This window comes from Capricornis sumatraensis, chromosome X, assembly GCF_032405125.1.
Source record: "Capricornis sumatraensis isolate serow.1 chromosome X, serow.2, whole genome shotgun sequence".
In the NCBI taxonomy this organism is placed as follows: Eukaryota; Metazoa; Chordata; class Mammalia; order Artiodactyla; family Bovidae; genus Capricornis; species Capricornis sumatraensis.
Genome location: NC_091092.1, coordinates 14911114 through 14928258, shown reverse-complemented (window position 1 = coordinate 14928258; position 17145 = coordinate 14911114). Strand labels below are relative to the sequence as shown.

The 17145-nt window shown below is 42.2% G+C and overlaps 1 protein-coding gene across 4 annotated transcripts in view; it reads right to left on the bottom strand.

Moving 5' to 3' along the window:
• The window catches only part of PRPS1 (phosphoribosyl pyrophosphate synthetase 1), a 41212-nt gene extending 24823 nt beyond the window's left edge, over positions 1 to 16389 (bottom strand). For 2 of the 4 annotated variants that reach the window (XM_068962425.1, XM_068962424.1), the window contains exons 1-2: positions 16149 to 16389; positions 3705 to 3888 (exon numbers count right to left, since the gene is read on the bottom strand). In XM_068962425.1, coding sequence (XP_068818526.1) covers positions 3705 to 3888; positions 16149 to 16270 — 306 coding nt within the window. In that variant the 5' untranslated portion in view covers positions 16271 to 16389. Of the gene's footprint in view, positions 1 to 251; positions 255 to 1738; positions 1742 to 3698; positions 3889 to 16148 lie in introns of all 4 variants that reach the window. The other 2 variants (XM_068962426.1, XM_068962427.1) reach the window with 2 other exon arrangements.
• Between the last annotated feature and the right edge of the window lie 756 nt (positions 16390 to 17145).

The following is a 17145-nucleotide window of genomic DNA, read 5'->3' as shown; positions in this document are numbered from 1 at the left end:
ATGGGACTGGATGCCATGATCTTTGTTTTCTGAATGTTGAGCTTTAAACCAATTTTCACTCTCCTCTTTCACTTTCATCAAGAGGCTTGTTAGTTCCTCTTCACTTTCTGCCATAAGGGTGGTGTCATCTGCATATCTGAGGTTATTGATATTTCTCCCGGCAATCTTGATTCCAGCTTGTGTTTCTTCCAGTCCCCTGTTTCTCATGATGTACTCTGCATATAAGTGAAATAAGCAGGGTGACAATATACAGCCTTGACGTACTCCTTTTCCTATTTGGAACCAGTCTGTTGTTCCATGTCCAGTTCTAACTGCTGCTTCCTGACCTGCATACAGATTTCTCAAGAGGCAGGTCAGGTGGTCTCATATTTCCATCTCTTTCAGAATTTTCCACAGTTTATTGTGATCCACACAGTCAAGGGCTTTGGCATAATCAATAAAGCAGAAATAGATGTTTTTCTGAAACTCTCTTGCTTTTTCCATGATCCAGCGGATGTTGGCAATTTGATCTCTGGTTCCTCTGCCTTTTCTAAAACCAGCTTGAACATCAAGGAGTTCGCGGTTCACGTATTGCTGAAGCCTGGCTTGGAGAATTTTGAGCATTACTTTACTAGCATGTGAGATGAGTGCAATTGTGCGGTAGTTTGAGCATTCTTTGGCATTGCCTTTCTTTGGGATTGGAATGAAAACTGACCTTTTCTAGTCCTGTGGCCACTGCTGAGTTTTCCAAATTTGCTGGCATATTGAGTGCAGCAGTTTCACAGCATCATCTTTCAGGATCTGAAACAGCTCAACTGGAATTCCATCACCTCCACTAGCTTTGTTTGCAGCGATGTTTTCCAAGGCCCACTTGACTTCACATTCCAGGATGTCTGGCTCTAGATTAGTGCTAACACCATCATGGTTATCTGGGTCGTGAAGATCTTTTTTGTACGGTTCTTCCGTGTATTCTTGCCACCTCTTCTTAATGTCTTCTGCTTGTTAGGTCCATACCATTTCTGTCCTTTATTGAGCCCATCTTTGCATGAAATGTTCCCTTGGTATCTCTAATTTTCTTGAAGAGATCTCTAGTCTTTCCCATTCTGATCTTTTCCTCTATTTCTTTGCATTGATTACTGAAGAAGGCTTTCTTATCTCTTCTTGCTATTCTCTGGAACTCTGCATTCAGATGCTTATATCTTTCCTTTTCTCCTTTGCTTTTCACCTCTCTTCTTTTCACAGCTATTTGTAAGGCTTCCCCAGACAGCCATTTTGCTTTTTTGCATTTCTTTTCCATGGGGATGGTCTTGATCCCTGTCTCCTATACAATGTCACGAACCTCATTCCATCAGGCACTCTATCGGATCTAGGCCCTTAAATCTACTTCTCACTTCCACTGTATAATCATAAGGGATTTGATTTAGGTCATACCTGAATAGTCTAGTGGTTTTCCCTACTTTCTTCAGTTTAAGTCTGAATTTGGTAATATGGAGTTCATGATCTGAGCCACAGTCAGCTCCTGGTCTTGTTTTTGTTGACTGTATAGAGCTTCTCCATCTTTGGCTGCAAAGAATATAATCAATCTGATTTCGGTGTTGACCATCTGGTGATGTCCATGTGTAGAGTCTTCTCTTGTGTTGTTGGAAGAGGGTGTCTGCTATGACCAGTGCATTTCCTTGGCAAAACTCTATTAGTCTTTGCCCTGCTTCATTCTGTATTCCAAGGCCAAATTTGCCTGTTACTCCAGGTGTTTCTTGACTTCCTACTTTTGCATTCCAGTCCCCTATAATGAAAAGGACATCTTTTGGGGGTGCTAGTTCTAAAAGGTCTTGTAGGTCTTCATAAAAGCATTCAACTTCAGCTTCTTCAGCGTTACTGGTTAGGGCATAGACTTGGATAACTGTGATCCTGAATGGTTTGCCTTGGAGATGAACAGAGATCATTCTGTCGTTTTTGAGATTGCATCCAAGCTCTGCATTTCAGACCCTTTTGTTGACCATGATGGCTACTCCATTTCTTCTGAGGGATTCCTGCCCGCAGTAGTAGATATAATGGTCATCTGAGTTAAATTCACCCATTCCAGTCCATTTTAGTTCGCTGATTCCTAGAATGTCGATGTTCACCCTTGCCATCTCTTGTTTGACCACTTCCAATTTGCCTTGATTCATGGACCTGACATTCCAGGTTCCTATGCAATATTGCTCTTTACAGCATCAGACCTTGCTGCTATCACCAGTCACATCCACAGCTGGGTGTTGTTTTTGCTTTGGCTCCATCCCTTCATTCTTTCTGGAGTTATTTCTCCACTGATCTCCAGTAGCATATTGGGCACCTACCGACCTGGGGAGTTCCTCTTTCAGTATCCTATCATTTTGCCTTTTCCTACTGTTCATGGGGTTCTCAAGGCAAGAATACTGAAGTGGTTTGCCATTCCCTTCTCCAGTGGACCACATTCTGTCAGACCTCTCCACCATGACCCACCCATCTCGGGTGGCCCCACGGGCATGGCTTGGTTTCATTGAGTTAGACAAGGCTGTGGTCCTTGTATGATTAGATTGACTAGTTTTCTGTGAGTATGGTTTCAGTGTGTCTGCCCTCTGATGCCCTCTTGCAACACCTACCATCTTACGTGGGTTTCTCTTACTTTGGGCATGGAGTATCTCTTCACGGCTGCTCCAGCAAAGCGCAGCCGCTGCTCCTTACCTTGGATGAAGGGTATCTCCTTACCACCACCCTTCCTGACCTTCAACATTGGATGGCTTTTATTTTATTAATTACACCACTCCCCTTACTCATCCGGAGGCTAAACTTCTAGTAACCTCAACCCCCTTAAATAACAGGCAAACAGACCTGACTGCAGCATAAAATAACAAGGCCCATGTCCTACACTCTACTCCTTAGCAGCACTGTATTCTATTGAAATAAAAGTATCTGTCCTTCTCCCAGGTATCGTACATATTAATAAAATTTGGGCATCAATTACATGGACCAGCAAAGTTTCACCTATATGCTTTATCTTCTAATACTCCAAAGAAGGTGAGGTGTGCATGCGTGTATTCATGTAACAGACTTCAAGTTCTATGAAGAGGTCACAACTATAACCAAGAGGGTCCCAGAGGATCTACCAGTTTAAAAAAATTCTCTGCTCCATGGGAGCTGGTGCTTAGTCTTACTGCTGCTGCTGCTAAGTCACGTCAGTCGTGTCCGACTCTGTGTGACCCCATAGACGGCACCCAACAGGCTCCTCTGTCTGTAGGATTTTCCAGGCAAGAACACTAGAGTGGGTTGCCATTTCCTTCTCCAATGCATGAAAGTGAAAAGTGAAAGCGAAGCTGCTCAGTCATATCCGACTCTTAGCGACCCCATGAACTGCAGCCTACCAGGCTCCTCCATCCATGGGATTCTCCAGGCAAGAGTATTGGAGTGGGTTGCCATTGCCTTCTCCTAGTCTTACTGATACAATGAAAACAGTAGCACCGAGTTAGCCAACAGTCACATATGTATGACTGGGATAAAACAGACAGAATGCAAATGTGTTGCTTTATACAAACCAATCACATCAATTGTTTTGAAAATCAGATAATGCCTAAGATAAAAAAAATAATATCCTCTAAATATACATTTGATAATTAAGGAAGTTTTTTTGACTTTGGGCAAGTGCTCCTGCTTCTCCTGATTTGAGAAAATAAGAATTAAAAAAAAAAAGAGAGAGATTCCACTCCTACCTTATCCTTCTTATCCTGCCGGGCATAAGGGAAGCACGGGATGACTGCAGTAACCCGGCTGGCTGAAGCAATCTTGCAGGCATTAATCATAATCAAAAGTTCCATGAGATTGTCATTGATTTCACCGCAGCCACTCTGAACAATGTAGACATCCTCTCCACGAACACTTTCTCCGATTTCCACACTATAGGAAAAGGAAGGAAAGACAACAAAACAGATTTTAAAGCACTCTACTGTACATCTACAGTAAAGTCTAAAAAACACAGCTTTCCCACTAGTATGCTATGAATGGATTATAGGAGATTCCCCTGAAGGAGCCCCTGTACCAGAAACTGTGTATCGCCTATTTACCCCAGTGTACTATACCTATTTTTATAGGTGACATGACATGAAAAAAATTGGCTAAGGTACTTAGTAATTGGACCATAATTTCAGTAAGCAGGCTGTATCTCATTTTATATGTATGAATGCAAATTTGATACAGCATCTGTGACTGTCATCAGTATATAATAAAGGAACCAGAAAGCTCGTACAAGGAATGAATCACTACTGTTTTAGGATGATGCCTTCTACAGAAGACTGTACCATGTCTACCACACTGGCAGTTCACTGAACAAATGCTCATATCCCAGTCACTGTGCTAGGTGCCAGCAACATGATGGAGAACAGATGTGGTCCTTGCCTTCATTCTATGCTTACTGTGCTCTGGTCCAATTAGTAAGTCTTATTTTAAAGAATTCCATAGGAAATTACTCTAATTATGGAATAAGGCTATATTTTACTATAAAATGCAAGTTTTAATATTTGTACTTGGATCCTTACCAAGAATAACTTATTAAAAATAATAACCTCAATGATACCTCAAAGCAAAACCATTTCCCCAATTAATATTGTAGGTGACATGGGGGAGAGGAGAGTGTGTGGGTATATGTGCATGCATGCTTGTGTAGGCAAGCAGATCAGAACAGTTAATAACCTGTACTGATGAAGAGGAAAACTTCAACAGGACATAATTCCATTGTCAGAAGCTGATATCAGACATAATCATTATTTAAAACTCATTTGTTCCCAATCCAAGTAACAGTTGTAAGGATCCTACTTTTTAAAAGAATGGGGTTACTTTATATTGTAAAGCAAGAAAAATAAAAGCAAATGGTAAAAATCAAACCAGAAACCAGTTAGAACAGGGATGTTTGGAATATCTGGAGATAAACCTTCAGGCACTGAAAAATGGGCAAAATGAACCCAAAATAAGCAGAAGGAAGAAATCAGACATAAAGAGCAGGAACCAATGAAACAGTAAAACAATAAAGAAAAACCACTGAAACAAAAAGCTCTTGGTCGGAGGGAAATCAATAAAATTGATAAACCTCTAGAAAGGCTGACCTAAAACAACTTTACCAGAGAAGCTTACCAAACATTTAAAGAATTAACACGAATTTTGGGGACTTCCCTGGTGGTCCAGTGGCTAAGACTCCAAGCTGCCAATGCAGGGGGCCCAAGTTAGATCCCTGGTCAGGGAACTAGAACCCACATGCCCCAACTAAGGCCTGACACAGCCAAATAAATAAATAAATAAAAACAGATTTTTGCATAATCTTTTCAAGAAAATAGATGAGAATACTTTTCAACTCATTTTATGAGGCCAGTATTACCCAGATACCAAAGCCAGACAAAGGCAATATAAAAAAAGAAAACTACAGAGGAAGAGGAAGATAAAAATGGGTGTGGTTGCAGCAGGGCAACAGGAAGGATCCTTGCGATGACAGAATGTTTTTTTTTTTTTTCCTTGACTCTATCAATGTCAATATCTTGGTGGCTGCATTATATAAAAGCAACAGCCAAGAAAACTACAGTTTGGAAAACTAGAGTTGGGAACCTTGGGAAAACTGCATAATGGGTACACAGGATCTCTGTTATTTCTTACGATTCCATGCTAACCTACGATGACTTCAAAATTCTATTTTAACAAAACATGTAATATTATACCTTGTGCATACTTGAGTAAATTACTGCAGCCCTCAGTGAAAGCTGAGGTCATAAAAGTACTGGGTTGGCCAAAAAGTTCGTTCTGGTTTTTGGTACCATTCTATGGAAAGAACTTTTTGGCCAATCCAATATATCTAAAAACAGGCACTTCTGTAATAAGTCAAAAGAAACTAGTCTGATTGTATTACTATTTTCTGAGAAATGAGTTCTAGTTTGAGGTTAACTTGAGAAGTAGCTCATCTGGAAAAATATTTTCTCCCTAGTTTACTAGGTGACTTCCCTGGTGGCTCAGAGGTTAAAGTATCTGCCTGGAATGCAGGAGACCAGGGTTCGATCCCTGGGTCGGGAAGATCCCCTGGAGAAGGCAATGGCACCCCACTCCAGTACTCTTTGCCTGGAGAATCCCATGGAGGGAGGAGCCTGGTAGGCTACAGTCCATGGGGTCGCAAAGAGTCGGACACGACTGAGCGACTTCACTTTCACTTTACTATGCATCAGTCAAACCACCTTCCTTTATATTCCTTGATTCACCCTTTCCCGCCTTTGCACACATATTCCCACTATCTGGAATGCTCTTCCTACTCCTAACTCATTAATTTCCTAGGTCTCCAATCAAAATATCATTTCTGACCATCTTAATACAAGTGACTTTCCTAAGAACCTATAAGATTAAAAATGACTTTAAAAATATCAACCAATTTTACTGTGAACCTTATTTGCATACTAATTCAAGCAACTGTTAAAAAAAGACACATTACTGTTAATTTGCTTTAGGTGAGAAAATGGTATTGTGGTCAATGAAATGTATGCGGGTGATATGACAGAATATCAAGGTTTGCTTCAAAATAATCCAATTATGGGAAGTGTGGGGAGGGGGAATATTAGATGAAACAAGAATGGCCATGAAGTGATAACTGCTAAACCAGGTTATCAATTCTTCAGTGCTCAGCTTTCTTTATAGTCCAACTCTCACAACCATACATGACTCCTGGAAAAGCCATAGCTTTGACTAGATGGACTTTTCTTGACAAAGCAATGTCTCCACTTTTTAAGATGCTGTCTAGGTTGGTCATAGCTTTTCTTCCAAGGAGCAAGTGTCTTTTAATTTCATGGCTGCAGTCACTATTTGCAGTGATTTTGGAGTCCAAGAAAGTAAAGTCTCTCACTGTTTCCACTGTTTCCCCATCTATTTTCCATGAAATGATGGGACCAGATGCCATGATCTTAGTTTTCTGAATGTTGAGTTTTAAGCCAGCTTTTTCATTCTCCTCTTTCACTTTCATCAAGAGGCTCTTTAGTTCTTCACTTTCTGCCATAAGGGTGGTGTCATCTGCATATCTGAGGTTATTGATTTTTCTCCCAGCAATCTTGATTCCAGCTTGTACTTCTTCCAGGCCAGCGTTTCTCATGATGTACTCTGCATAGAAGTTAAATAAGCAGGGTGACAATATACAGCCTTGACATACCCCTTTCCTATTTGGAACCAGTCTGTTGTTCCACGTCCAGTTCTACCTGTTGCTTCTTGACCTGAATATAGGTTTCTCAGGAGGGAGGTCAGGTGGTCTGGTATTCTCATCTCTTTAAGAATCTTCCAGTTTGTTGTGGTGTTGGAGAAGACGCTTGAGAGTCCCTTGGACTGCAAGGAGATCCAACCAGTCCATCCTAAAGGAAATCAGTCCTGAATATTCATTGGAAGGACTGATGCTGAAGCTGAAACTCCAATACTTTGGCCACCTGATGCGAAGAACTGACTCATTGGAAAAGACTATGATGCTGGGAAAGATTGAGGGCAGGAGGAGAAAGGGACGAGAAGATGAGATGGTTTGATGGCATCACTGACTTGATGGACATGAGTCTGAGTAAGCTCTGGGAGTTGGTGATGGACAGGGAAGCCTGGCGTGCTGCAGTCCATGGGGTCACAGAGTCGGACATGACTGAGCAAATGAACTGAACTGAACTGGGTGATGGGTGAAAGGCAGGAAGATCATTTACTCTCTCTACTTCTGCATGTATGTTTGCAATGTTCTATAACTGAGTTAAATAAATAAAGTGACTCTCCCCAGGTATTCTCTCATTATCCTGGTTATTCTTTTCAGAACACATCACAATTTCTCATCACCTTATATTTTATGCACTTGTTTATCTGTTACCCTCTCTAGAATGCAAGCCAGATCCATGAAGGCAGGAACCGGATCTGTCGTTCCCAACCAGCCAGTGCCAATAACACAAAGAATGAATGAATGAGTGAATGAATGAATACCACTCAGGATTAGGATGCCCCTTGAATCTGCTCACTTTAAGGCAGAATATGAACCTTCTGCAGGCCTGCTGTTGTGAATTCAGAAGACTGTTGATTGTCCCTCACAAACTAACTCACCTCACACTAGAGGTAAGTGGGTCCAACATGTTTCTTCCAAAGGTTTTGACAGATCTGCTCATCCCTTTAACAGACACTCAGCTGACAGATATTTAATGGGGGTGGAACTACAACCTGATGAGTTCACCAGGATTTGATGGCTACAAAGAATTTTATGGTGGGATCCTGAAATAGTGATGCCAAGCAACATAATGAGCCAAACATCAATTTTGTGGACCCTAAGACATACTTGAACAGACATCTATTAACTACCAAGATCAGCCTTAAGAAGCAACTAAAGTGGGCTTCCCTGGTGGTTCAGTGGTAAAGAATCTGCCTGCCAATGCAAGAGACTTGAGCTCGATCTGGGAAGACCCCACATGGGGTGGGTCAACTAAGCCCATGCACCACAACTATTGAGCCTGTGCTCTAGAGCCCGCAAGCCACAACTACTGAGCCCACATGCTGAAACTACTGGAGCTGCAAACCCTAGAGCCCATGCTCCACCACCGCAATGGGAAGCCTGTGCACCACAACTCGAGCAAAGCCCACGCAGCAACGAAGAGCCAGCACAGCCAAAAAGAAGACATTTTTTAAAAGATTAAAAAAAAAAAAAAAAAGAAAAGCAACTAAAGGGACTTCCCTGGTGGTCCACACTCCCAATGCAGGGAGCCCATGTTCGATCCCTGGTCAGAGAACTAGATCCTCCACAGCACAACTAAAGATCCCACCTGCCACAAGAAAATTGAGCATCCTGCGTGCCACAACTAAGACCTGGAGCAATCAAATAAATACTTTTAAAAAAGAAAGAAACGACTAAATCTGTCGGTAACGTCAACTATGCTAGTGCCAAAATTGCTTTCGGGAGACGTTGTTCTAAATTCAAATAAGCAGGCAGGAGGGGACCAGGGAAAGCTTCCTGGAAGAACAACTTGCATGTTGTCCAAAAGTAGGCCCAAGAGCACTACTGTCCAACGTGGGAGTCACTGGCCTCGTGTGGTTATTGAGCACTTGGATGTGGCTACTGCAACTGAGGAAGGGAACTGAGATGCGAAGTAATATTAATACCATACCTTTCTGTGAAGACAGTAAAATTCTTTTAAATGAATTGATTTTTATATTGATTACATGTTAACTTAAAATGGGGGGGGGAGGTGGGAGGGGAGTTCGGGATTGGGAACATGTGTACGCCCGTGGCAGATTCATGTTTATGTGTGGCAAAATCAATACAATATTGTAAAGTATAGAACGGACTTTTGGACTCTGAGGGAGAGGGAGAGGGTGGGATGATTTGGGAGAATGGCATTGAAACATGTATACTATCATGTAAGAAACGAAGTGCCAATCTATGTTCAATACAGGATACAGGATGCTTGGGGCTGGTGCATGGGGATGATCCAGAGAGATGATATGGGGTGGGAGGTGGGAGCGGGGTTCAGGATTGGGAGCTTGTATACACCCGTGGTGGATTCATGTCAATGTATGGCAAAACCAATACAGTATTGTAAAGTAAAATAAAGTAAAAATAAAAAAATAAAAATAAATAAATAAATATTCCAAACAAAAAAATTAAATAAATAAAATAATAAACAAAAATTAAAAAAAAAAGACCACTCAAATGGATAGAATTCAGTAACACCTGTGGAGCTAAGCCTGCTCTGCCAGTTCCTCACTGAGGTGGGCCCAAACAAGAGGCTGAGGGAGTTTCAAGGTGCTTCCAAATCTCCTTTACTAACACTGCCTGCCCTTTGAGAGGTTCCAGGCTAGGAGTCCCTTCTATGTTTTATGGTGCACAACTCTATGGTCCTGACAAAGTAGTATTTCAAATATCTGAGCAACTTCAAAACTCAAGAAAATTTTAGTCCTGCCCACTGTCATCCCTACTACATCATCTCCTTGTCCAAGACCAAGCTCTCCACTTCTCTCGGGGAGAATGAAAGTCAGGCACATTGATTGCCCATAAAAGCCAATTGGATCTTCCATATTTCGTATAGGAAGCCTATGGCCCTTGTTTGAGTCAAGAACACTATGAGAATCATCTGTGCTCCATTCACTCACCAGTCAGACTGCAGGATTAGGAGCCAGGAAAGAGCAGTTTGACAATTGATCTAAGACAGTATAAGGGACAGGCTAATTATCTACTACTCTAAAGCTGTCTTTTTATCAAATAAGGCCAGAAAGCAACATACCTAACACCATGGTGGCTTATCTCTTTTTTACAAATGCCTCCACTATCAAAGTCAATATAAAAAATTGCTTACATTGTTCATTATATTACTGGGTATCATTATTTAAGGATCTCACCCAAAAAATTTGCAGAATTGTGTGTCTGGAATTAGTATCTAAAGATTTTTATGAAAATAAAAATTACATAATTTATTGCACAAGTCTTTATCCCTGTGGCTGCCAGGAAGCCAAGGGATACAGTTAAAGTAACACTAAATAAACTTCAGTAATCACTTTATGCCAAATTCTTCACATAGTTACTACAGTCCTTTGTTCTAATAGGCTTCTGCTGTACCTATCTAACTTTTGTATGTGTGACTATCATGAAACACTAAACCTTTCTTGAAAGCAGGCAAGGTATTAATTACAAAATTAAATTTTCACTGCCAACTTGTACCACTTTTGTATTATATCACCTAAGGATAATCAACCAACAGTGCGGCCATTTCCCAAAGCCAAACTTAGGACTAGCACTTACCTTTCAAGCATAGAAGGATGTTATGACCAGACATGCATTTAATAACTAGAAAAAGTTATTTAACTATATGAAAAATAAAAGTAGCACATGTAAATTAGGACACTGTCCTTGTTTTACTGTATGCAATTCCAATCTCACTAATTAAGACCAATCTTTTCCTCCAGTTAGTACTATGATGTCTTTTCATAAAGTCTTTTTCAAAAGCCCAGGAACTACACTTAGATTATACAGTTTGGTCAATAAACAGTTCAATGAATCCTCAAAAGACCTTAATATGATTCTTATGGTTTCCTCTAAGTCTCAGAGATAATAAGTTAGGCAGTGGTGTATGGCAGAAGAATTGATGGTGTGCCTGAAACCTGTTTGCTTTTAAACCAGGTAGGAAGACCTGGTTTAGCAACTGAAAGGTAACACTTCTTGTTCTTTCCCTCTAGCTAATGGCTGCTGCTAAGTCACTTTAGTCATGTCCGACTCCATGCAACCCCATAGACGGCAGCCCAACAGGCTCCTCTATCCCCGAGATTCTCCAGGCAAGAATACTGTAGTGGGTTGCCATTTCCTTCTCCTAGCTAATGGCATGTCCTCCAAATTGGCTTTGGGCAAGTGATTCTCTCAGCTGTTCTGGGGAGGCCAGATGACTAGCTCCATCCATTTCGTTTGAACACAAAACAGAAAATAAAGTGAATTTAAAAATGCCTTTTAATTGGTGGTATTTTTAAGAAAATCTCAAGAATTTAGATGGGTGCTGGCACATGCAAAACACAGGGGATTAACTATAGGAAAATCCTAGGGAACCAAGGTTAGTCACCCCCCTTTCAGCCTATCTAGAGTAACCAAAGAAAACAAAGTTATTTAACAATATTGAAGAGAGTTGAGTCCAAACATTCAGTACATATCTTTTTGCCTTTTCATACTGTTCATGGGGTTCTCAAGGCAAGAATACTGAACTGGTTTGCCATTCCCTTCTCCAGTGGACCATGTTTTGTCATTGGAAAAGCCCCTGATACTGGGAAGGATTGAAGGCAGGTGGAGAAGGGGACGACAGAGGATGAGATGGTTGGATGGCATCACTGACTCAATGGACATGAGTCTGAGCAAGCTCTGGGAGTTGGTGATGGACAGGGAAGCCTGGTGTGCAGCAGTCCATGGGGTCGCAAAGAGCTGGACATGACTGAGTGACTGAACTGATTTAGTACATATAATAAAACAAGAAAAAGACCCAGGGGACTTCCCTGGTGGTTCAATGGTTAAGAATCTGCCTTCCAATGCAGAGAGTGCGGGTTAGATCCCTGATTGGGGAACTAAGATCACATGTGCAGCAAGGCAACTAAGCCCACGCACCACAACAAAGAGCCTGCATGCTGCAACTAAGACCCGACACAGCCGAAATATTTCTGAAAAAGAAAGAAACAGAATCACACACAACCAACCACTGGTTACCAATGAAGAAGGGAAAGGGGGGAAGATAAAGGTAGGAGATTAAGAGTACAAACTACTGTGTATAAAATAAAGCTAAAAGGATATATAGTACAACACAGGGAATATAGCCAACATTTTATAATAACTATAAATGGACTATAACATTAAAAATTATTTATCATTTTGTTGTACACCTGAAACCTTATATGAATACTGCATGTCAACTACACCTCAGGTAAAAAACTTAATACATTCAGAAGTTCCAAAAGCCAGATAAATATTGTATCAGCAAAAAAATTAAAGGACTTGCCCCAGAGGTGGGGAAGTTACCCTCTGAATCGTAGTTCCTTCATCCATAAAATGGGGATTGTAAGAGTAATTTCTTACAGCAGTGTGGAGGGGATTAAATGTAAAATGTGTATAAAGTACTCAGCGTAGGAACTAGCACATTTTAAGCACTCACTATTTATTATTATTAATATCACCATTACTAATAGCAGAGACTTGTTCAACTTTTTTGGAGATCAATTTGGCAATAAGTATTAAAAGGCCTGAAAAGTAGTGTATACCCTTTAACCTAGTAATTCTTGTAGAGATCCAGGAGTTTTCGTATAAAAGCATTAGATCAAAAATGATAAATATTGAATAGGGACTTGGTGATCTAAAATTATAGTAAAATCATGACAAGACTGTACAGCTATTTAAAACAGTGGAGACTAAATATTAAGAGAAGTATTCAAAATATAGTGCTGAGTGAAGAAAGCTATGAACAATATGCCATACTTTTTTTAAAAAGTATATAAACACACAAACACCTGGAAGGTCATAAACTGAAATGTGAACAGTTTATCTTGGGTGGTAGAATTATTTGGGACATCTTTTATCCTATATTCCCCACATTTTTTGCAATACCATCACCATCCCTTACCAACACTGAGAATCTGTTAAGACAATGTTCTAAGAATTTTACTCCCATCTCATTTAATTGTCACAAAAGACTCCAAAAAAACGTGTATGCTCAATCATGTCCGACTCTTTGAGACCCCCATGGACTGCAGCCTACCAGGCTTCTTTGTCCATGGGATTTTCCACGCAAGAATACTGGAGTGGGTTGCTATCTCCCCCTCCAAGGGTTCTTCCCGACCCAGGGATGGAATCTGAGTCTCCTGCATTGGCAGCTGGATTCTTTACCACTGAGCCACTTGGGAAGCCCAAATTTATTATTTTATAGTTTTATAGAGCCATTCCCTTCTCCAGGGATCTTCCTGACCCAGGGATCAAACCTAGGTCTTCCACATGGCAGGCATGTTCTTTACTGTCTGAGCCACCACAATACTCTGGGTAGATAATATTTTACAGGTGAGATTACTGAGACAAAGAAAGGCTTAGGATTCAAATCCAGCTTCTCTGATTCCAGAGCCTGAACCCTCAACCTCTCTCATAACTATCCGTGTGCCATACACCCACATATATGTATGTATGTTTCTCCTTAAAAACTGGACAGCAGGAACTCCCTGGTGGCACAGTGGTTAAGAATCTGCCTGCCAATGCAGGGGACATGGGTTTGATCCCTCCTGGGAAGATTCCACACACCACGAGGCAACTAAGCCCATGTGCCACAACTACTGAGCCCATGTTCTAGAGCCCGGGAGCTGCAACTACTGAAGCCCTTCTCTGACAACAAGACAAGCCATCGTAATGAGAAATCTGTTCACAGCAATGAAGAGCAGTGCGCCCCCCTACTCCCCTGCCAACTATACTACTCGCTGCAAATAGAAAAAGCCCACTCACAGCAAGGAAGACCCAGTGCAACAAAAAATTAACGAATTTAAAAAAACTGGACAGCAAAGGATGATCCTGACTTCAGGAGAAAACTACTCGAGAGAGCATCAACCCCTGAGATTGTGCCAAATTGCAGCAGAACAGTCTCATCTGAGGATGGGCTCTGCAGTTCCCCATCTAATGACCCCCCAGCACCCACTGTGGGTAGGTGCTATCCTGTCCATGACCTTTAGATCCTAGAGTCAGGGCAGCAATGACCACTTCTGCAGTGCAGAAAAGCCAAAGGTTGGGGGAGGGAGGTGAGGGGAAGCTCCATAGGCAACATATTCAATTATGTTCAATGAAGATTTCAGGACATCTAAGGAGCCAAAAAGCTAATTAAGCCAGAAACAAAGCAACCGAACCAGTCAGCAATTTTCCACTGGGCTTAATCTTATTCAATGCTTCCAAGCATGTTACTGTCTGGTTATTTAAAAATGAAATCAGCCTTTTAGCTCAGCGAAGTAGATTGGGGCTCCAGATAATTTTAGAGAAATCAATCAGTAGACCACTAAACTGTTCTCCTCTCCTCTCCCAATTTAGCCTCAGGTTCTGATGTGGTGCACTAGGCAGAGGGTGCACAGGGAAAATAAAGTCTTTGTATTTTTCCTGGAAGCATAGAAAAAAGATTTAATAGTCACAGTTCTCTAGGGAACAACAAAAAATAAAAAAAACCACCTCCAAATGAAAATCATTCTGGTCCCCTAGCTATACTGCCACTTGCAAAGTCTGGTCCTGTTTTATTACAGCCCATGAGTCATAATGGTGTGGTTAAGCTAAAGACAGCAGCTTGGCTAGCCTTCTGACTAAGGTTTTGTCTGGTTACAGACCGCATCAGGGCTTGCACCATCATCTGCATCACAACCAATGGCACAATGATCAAGCATCCAGAAGGAAGCTGTCCACTACAGATGAATGCTTTTACCAGCAGGGTCTACATAGGACAGGGGAAGTTACACTTTGGGAAGAGAAAAGGAAAACAAAAGCACTTAGGAAAAAATGTTCAAGGCAATCTTCACTAATTTAACTGACTCATTAGGTTTGGTGTAAATTTTCCCCTTAATAGAGGACTGACTGTGGGTACTGTTCTGATTTGATCAACAGGATAACAACAAAATACAGAAAAACACTTAGCAGAACCAGAAGATTCTAGATTTAGATGGAAGTGGTACTGAAAGGATTTGGTGACCAAGTTATCTCTAAGATGGCCCCAAGGTTCAGGAGCATGGTGGAAGTGGGGGGGAGGGAGCAAATTTAATCAGCAAAGCAATGACAAAAAATTCATTGCAATGAACTATGCATTTCCAGCCTTCCACTCCATTATCTTTCTTCTATTATCTTAACATTCAGGGATTAAAATGTTTCTTAAATCCCCCACACAACATTAGAAGTGCAAGTTCAGGATAGACTTTGGTTCTGAAAAATATGCTTTTGCACTGTTTTACAAACAGCTACGCTTGGGAAGATCAAGGATTCCAGAATTAAGGTTCCCTATTATTTTCTGGATGGCTCAAACCAAGATGCTGGCAATCGGGATGCAGTTAACGCATCATTTTATTCAAGCGACTAGATTTAACTTCGAGTTTAAAGATGTGAAAATTCAACACTCGCCAATCTAAGGAAGTCCTCGGTATTAATTTTGGCGCCCTCAGCACATAATGTCAAGTTCCCTCAACAGGAAATCGGACCAACACGGTTTCAAATTGAAAAGCTGCTTCTCAGACACTAGGAGGAACACCACGAGGGCTCAGTACGCAGTAGGATCTCCCAGGCGAGCCGGTCTAAGAGCGGAAGAAAACCCAGTCTGGATGGCTCAACAGCTAAGCGGCAAAGCCACGTGTCCCCAGCGCGAAGCCCAGGCGTTCTTCCCCTCTAGCCACTCTAGGAAGCCACCATCCCCGCCCTTGGCTTCAAACCCAGTAGCTTCGCCTCCTGCTCCATCTTGACTCCACCCACCACACAGTGAGAATGAACGTGACCCTCCCGCGAGAGGTAAAATAACGGAAACAGCCCGTGAGGCACGCTCGTCACAGAGCTGCCCCTTCCCCCCAAACCCGGCCCTTTGGAACTCACGCTGTGACCTCATCCCCCTACCCTCGGCTGCCCTGGCCTCTCCGGCAGGTGAGGCCGGTCGGCGTCCCAACTTCATCCTCACCAGGTCTCCTGGTTGCTGAATTTCTTAGTCACCACCTTGCCCAGTTCCAGGCCCAGGCGGTCGGCAATCTTCTGGGATAGATCCTGGTGGGAGCTGCCGCTGAAGATTTTGATGTTCGGCATCTTGGCCAACTACCCTAGGCTCTCTTTGCTTAACGATCACTGCTGCTGCCGCCGAGACCCGAACCGAGTGGGCCCAGAGACTCAGTACTAAGCACTCGCGTTTCTACTCCGCCATCTTACATTCCCGCCCGGTGCGCGGCTCTTAATCGCCAGCGCAGGGTAGGTGTAGTCAGCGGGGAAGCCCTCTCCGATTGGCTGAGCGCTGGTGGGTCCCCGCTGTAGTTCCGCCTATCCCCGACTGTCTCGAGGATTGACTGGAGGCTCTGAAAGGGGCGAGGCTAACGAATCGCCCCGCCCGCTGTAGCGAGGCAGTTGGGGAGGGCAGAACGCCTAGAAGCCCGGGTTCCGATGGGGGTGGAGGGATGCTGGTGACGCGTAGGGCCAGATCTTTCCTGCAAGCGGGAAATCAGCCACGCTTTTTTGTTTTTTTTTTCCTTCAGCACCTGAAAGTAAACCTGGCTCTGGTTTACAGTTCCTTTCTCTTTTCTTTTTTACAGTTTCTTTTAAAAATATCTATTTCTCAGGATGGCAGCCACAGTTCATACAAACATAAGTTTGCATGTTTCTGAACATGATTTTTGTCTTTTTGTAAGGATGGGGCTGAACTTAAAGCATGATTGCATCACAGACAGACGCCATAGCACAGGCTCATCCAAAGGGCAAACCGGTAATTTCACTATCCCCTTTGCCTGACAGACAAGTCCCAAGGGGAAAGTGACTGAGGGCAAACTACCTGAGTCATCCAGAGACACTGCAAGAGAAGTCACATTTTGTTTTTAACACTAGGACCAAGTACGTTCAAACAGGTGCTGGAGTATGGATTTTCCACAATATCTGGGTGATAAAGGGTCTGATTTATCTGACCCTTGGAAAGG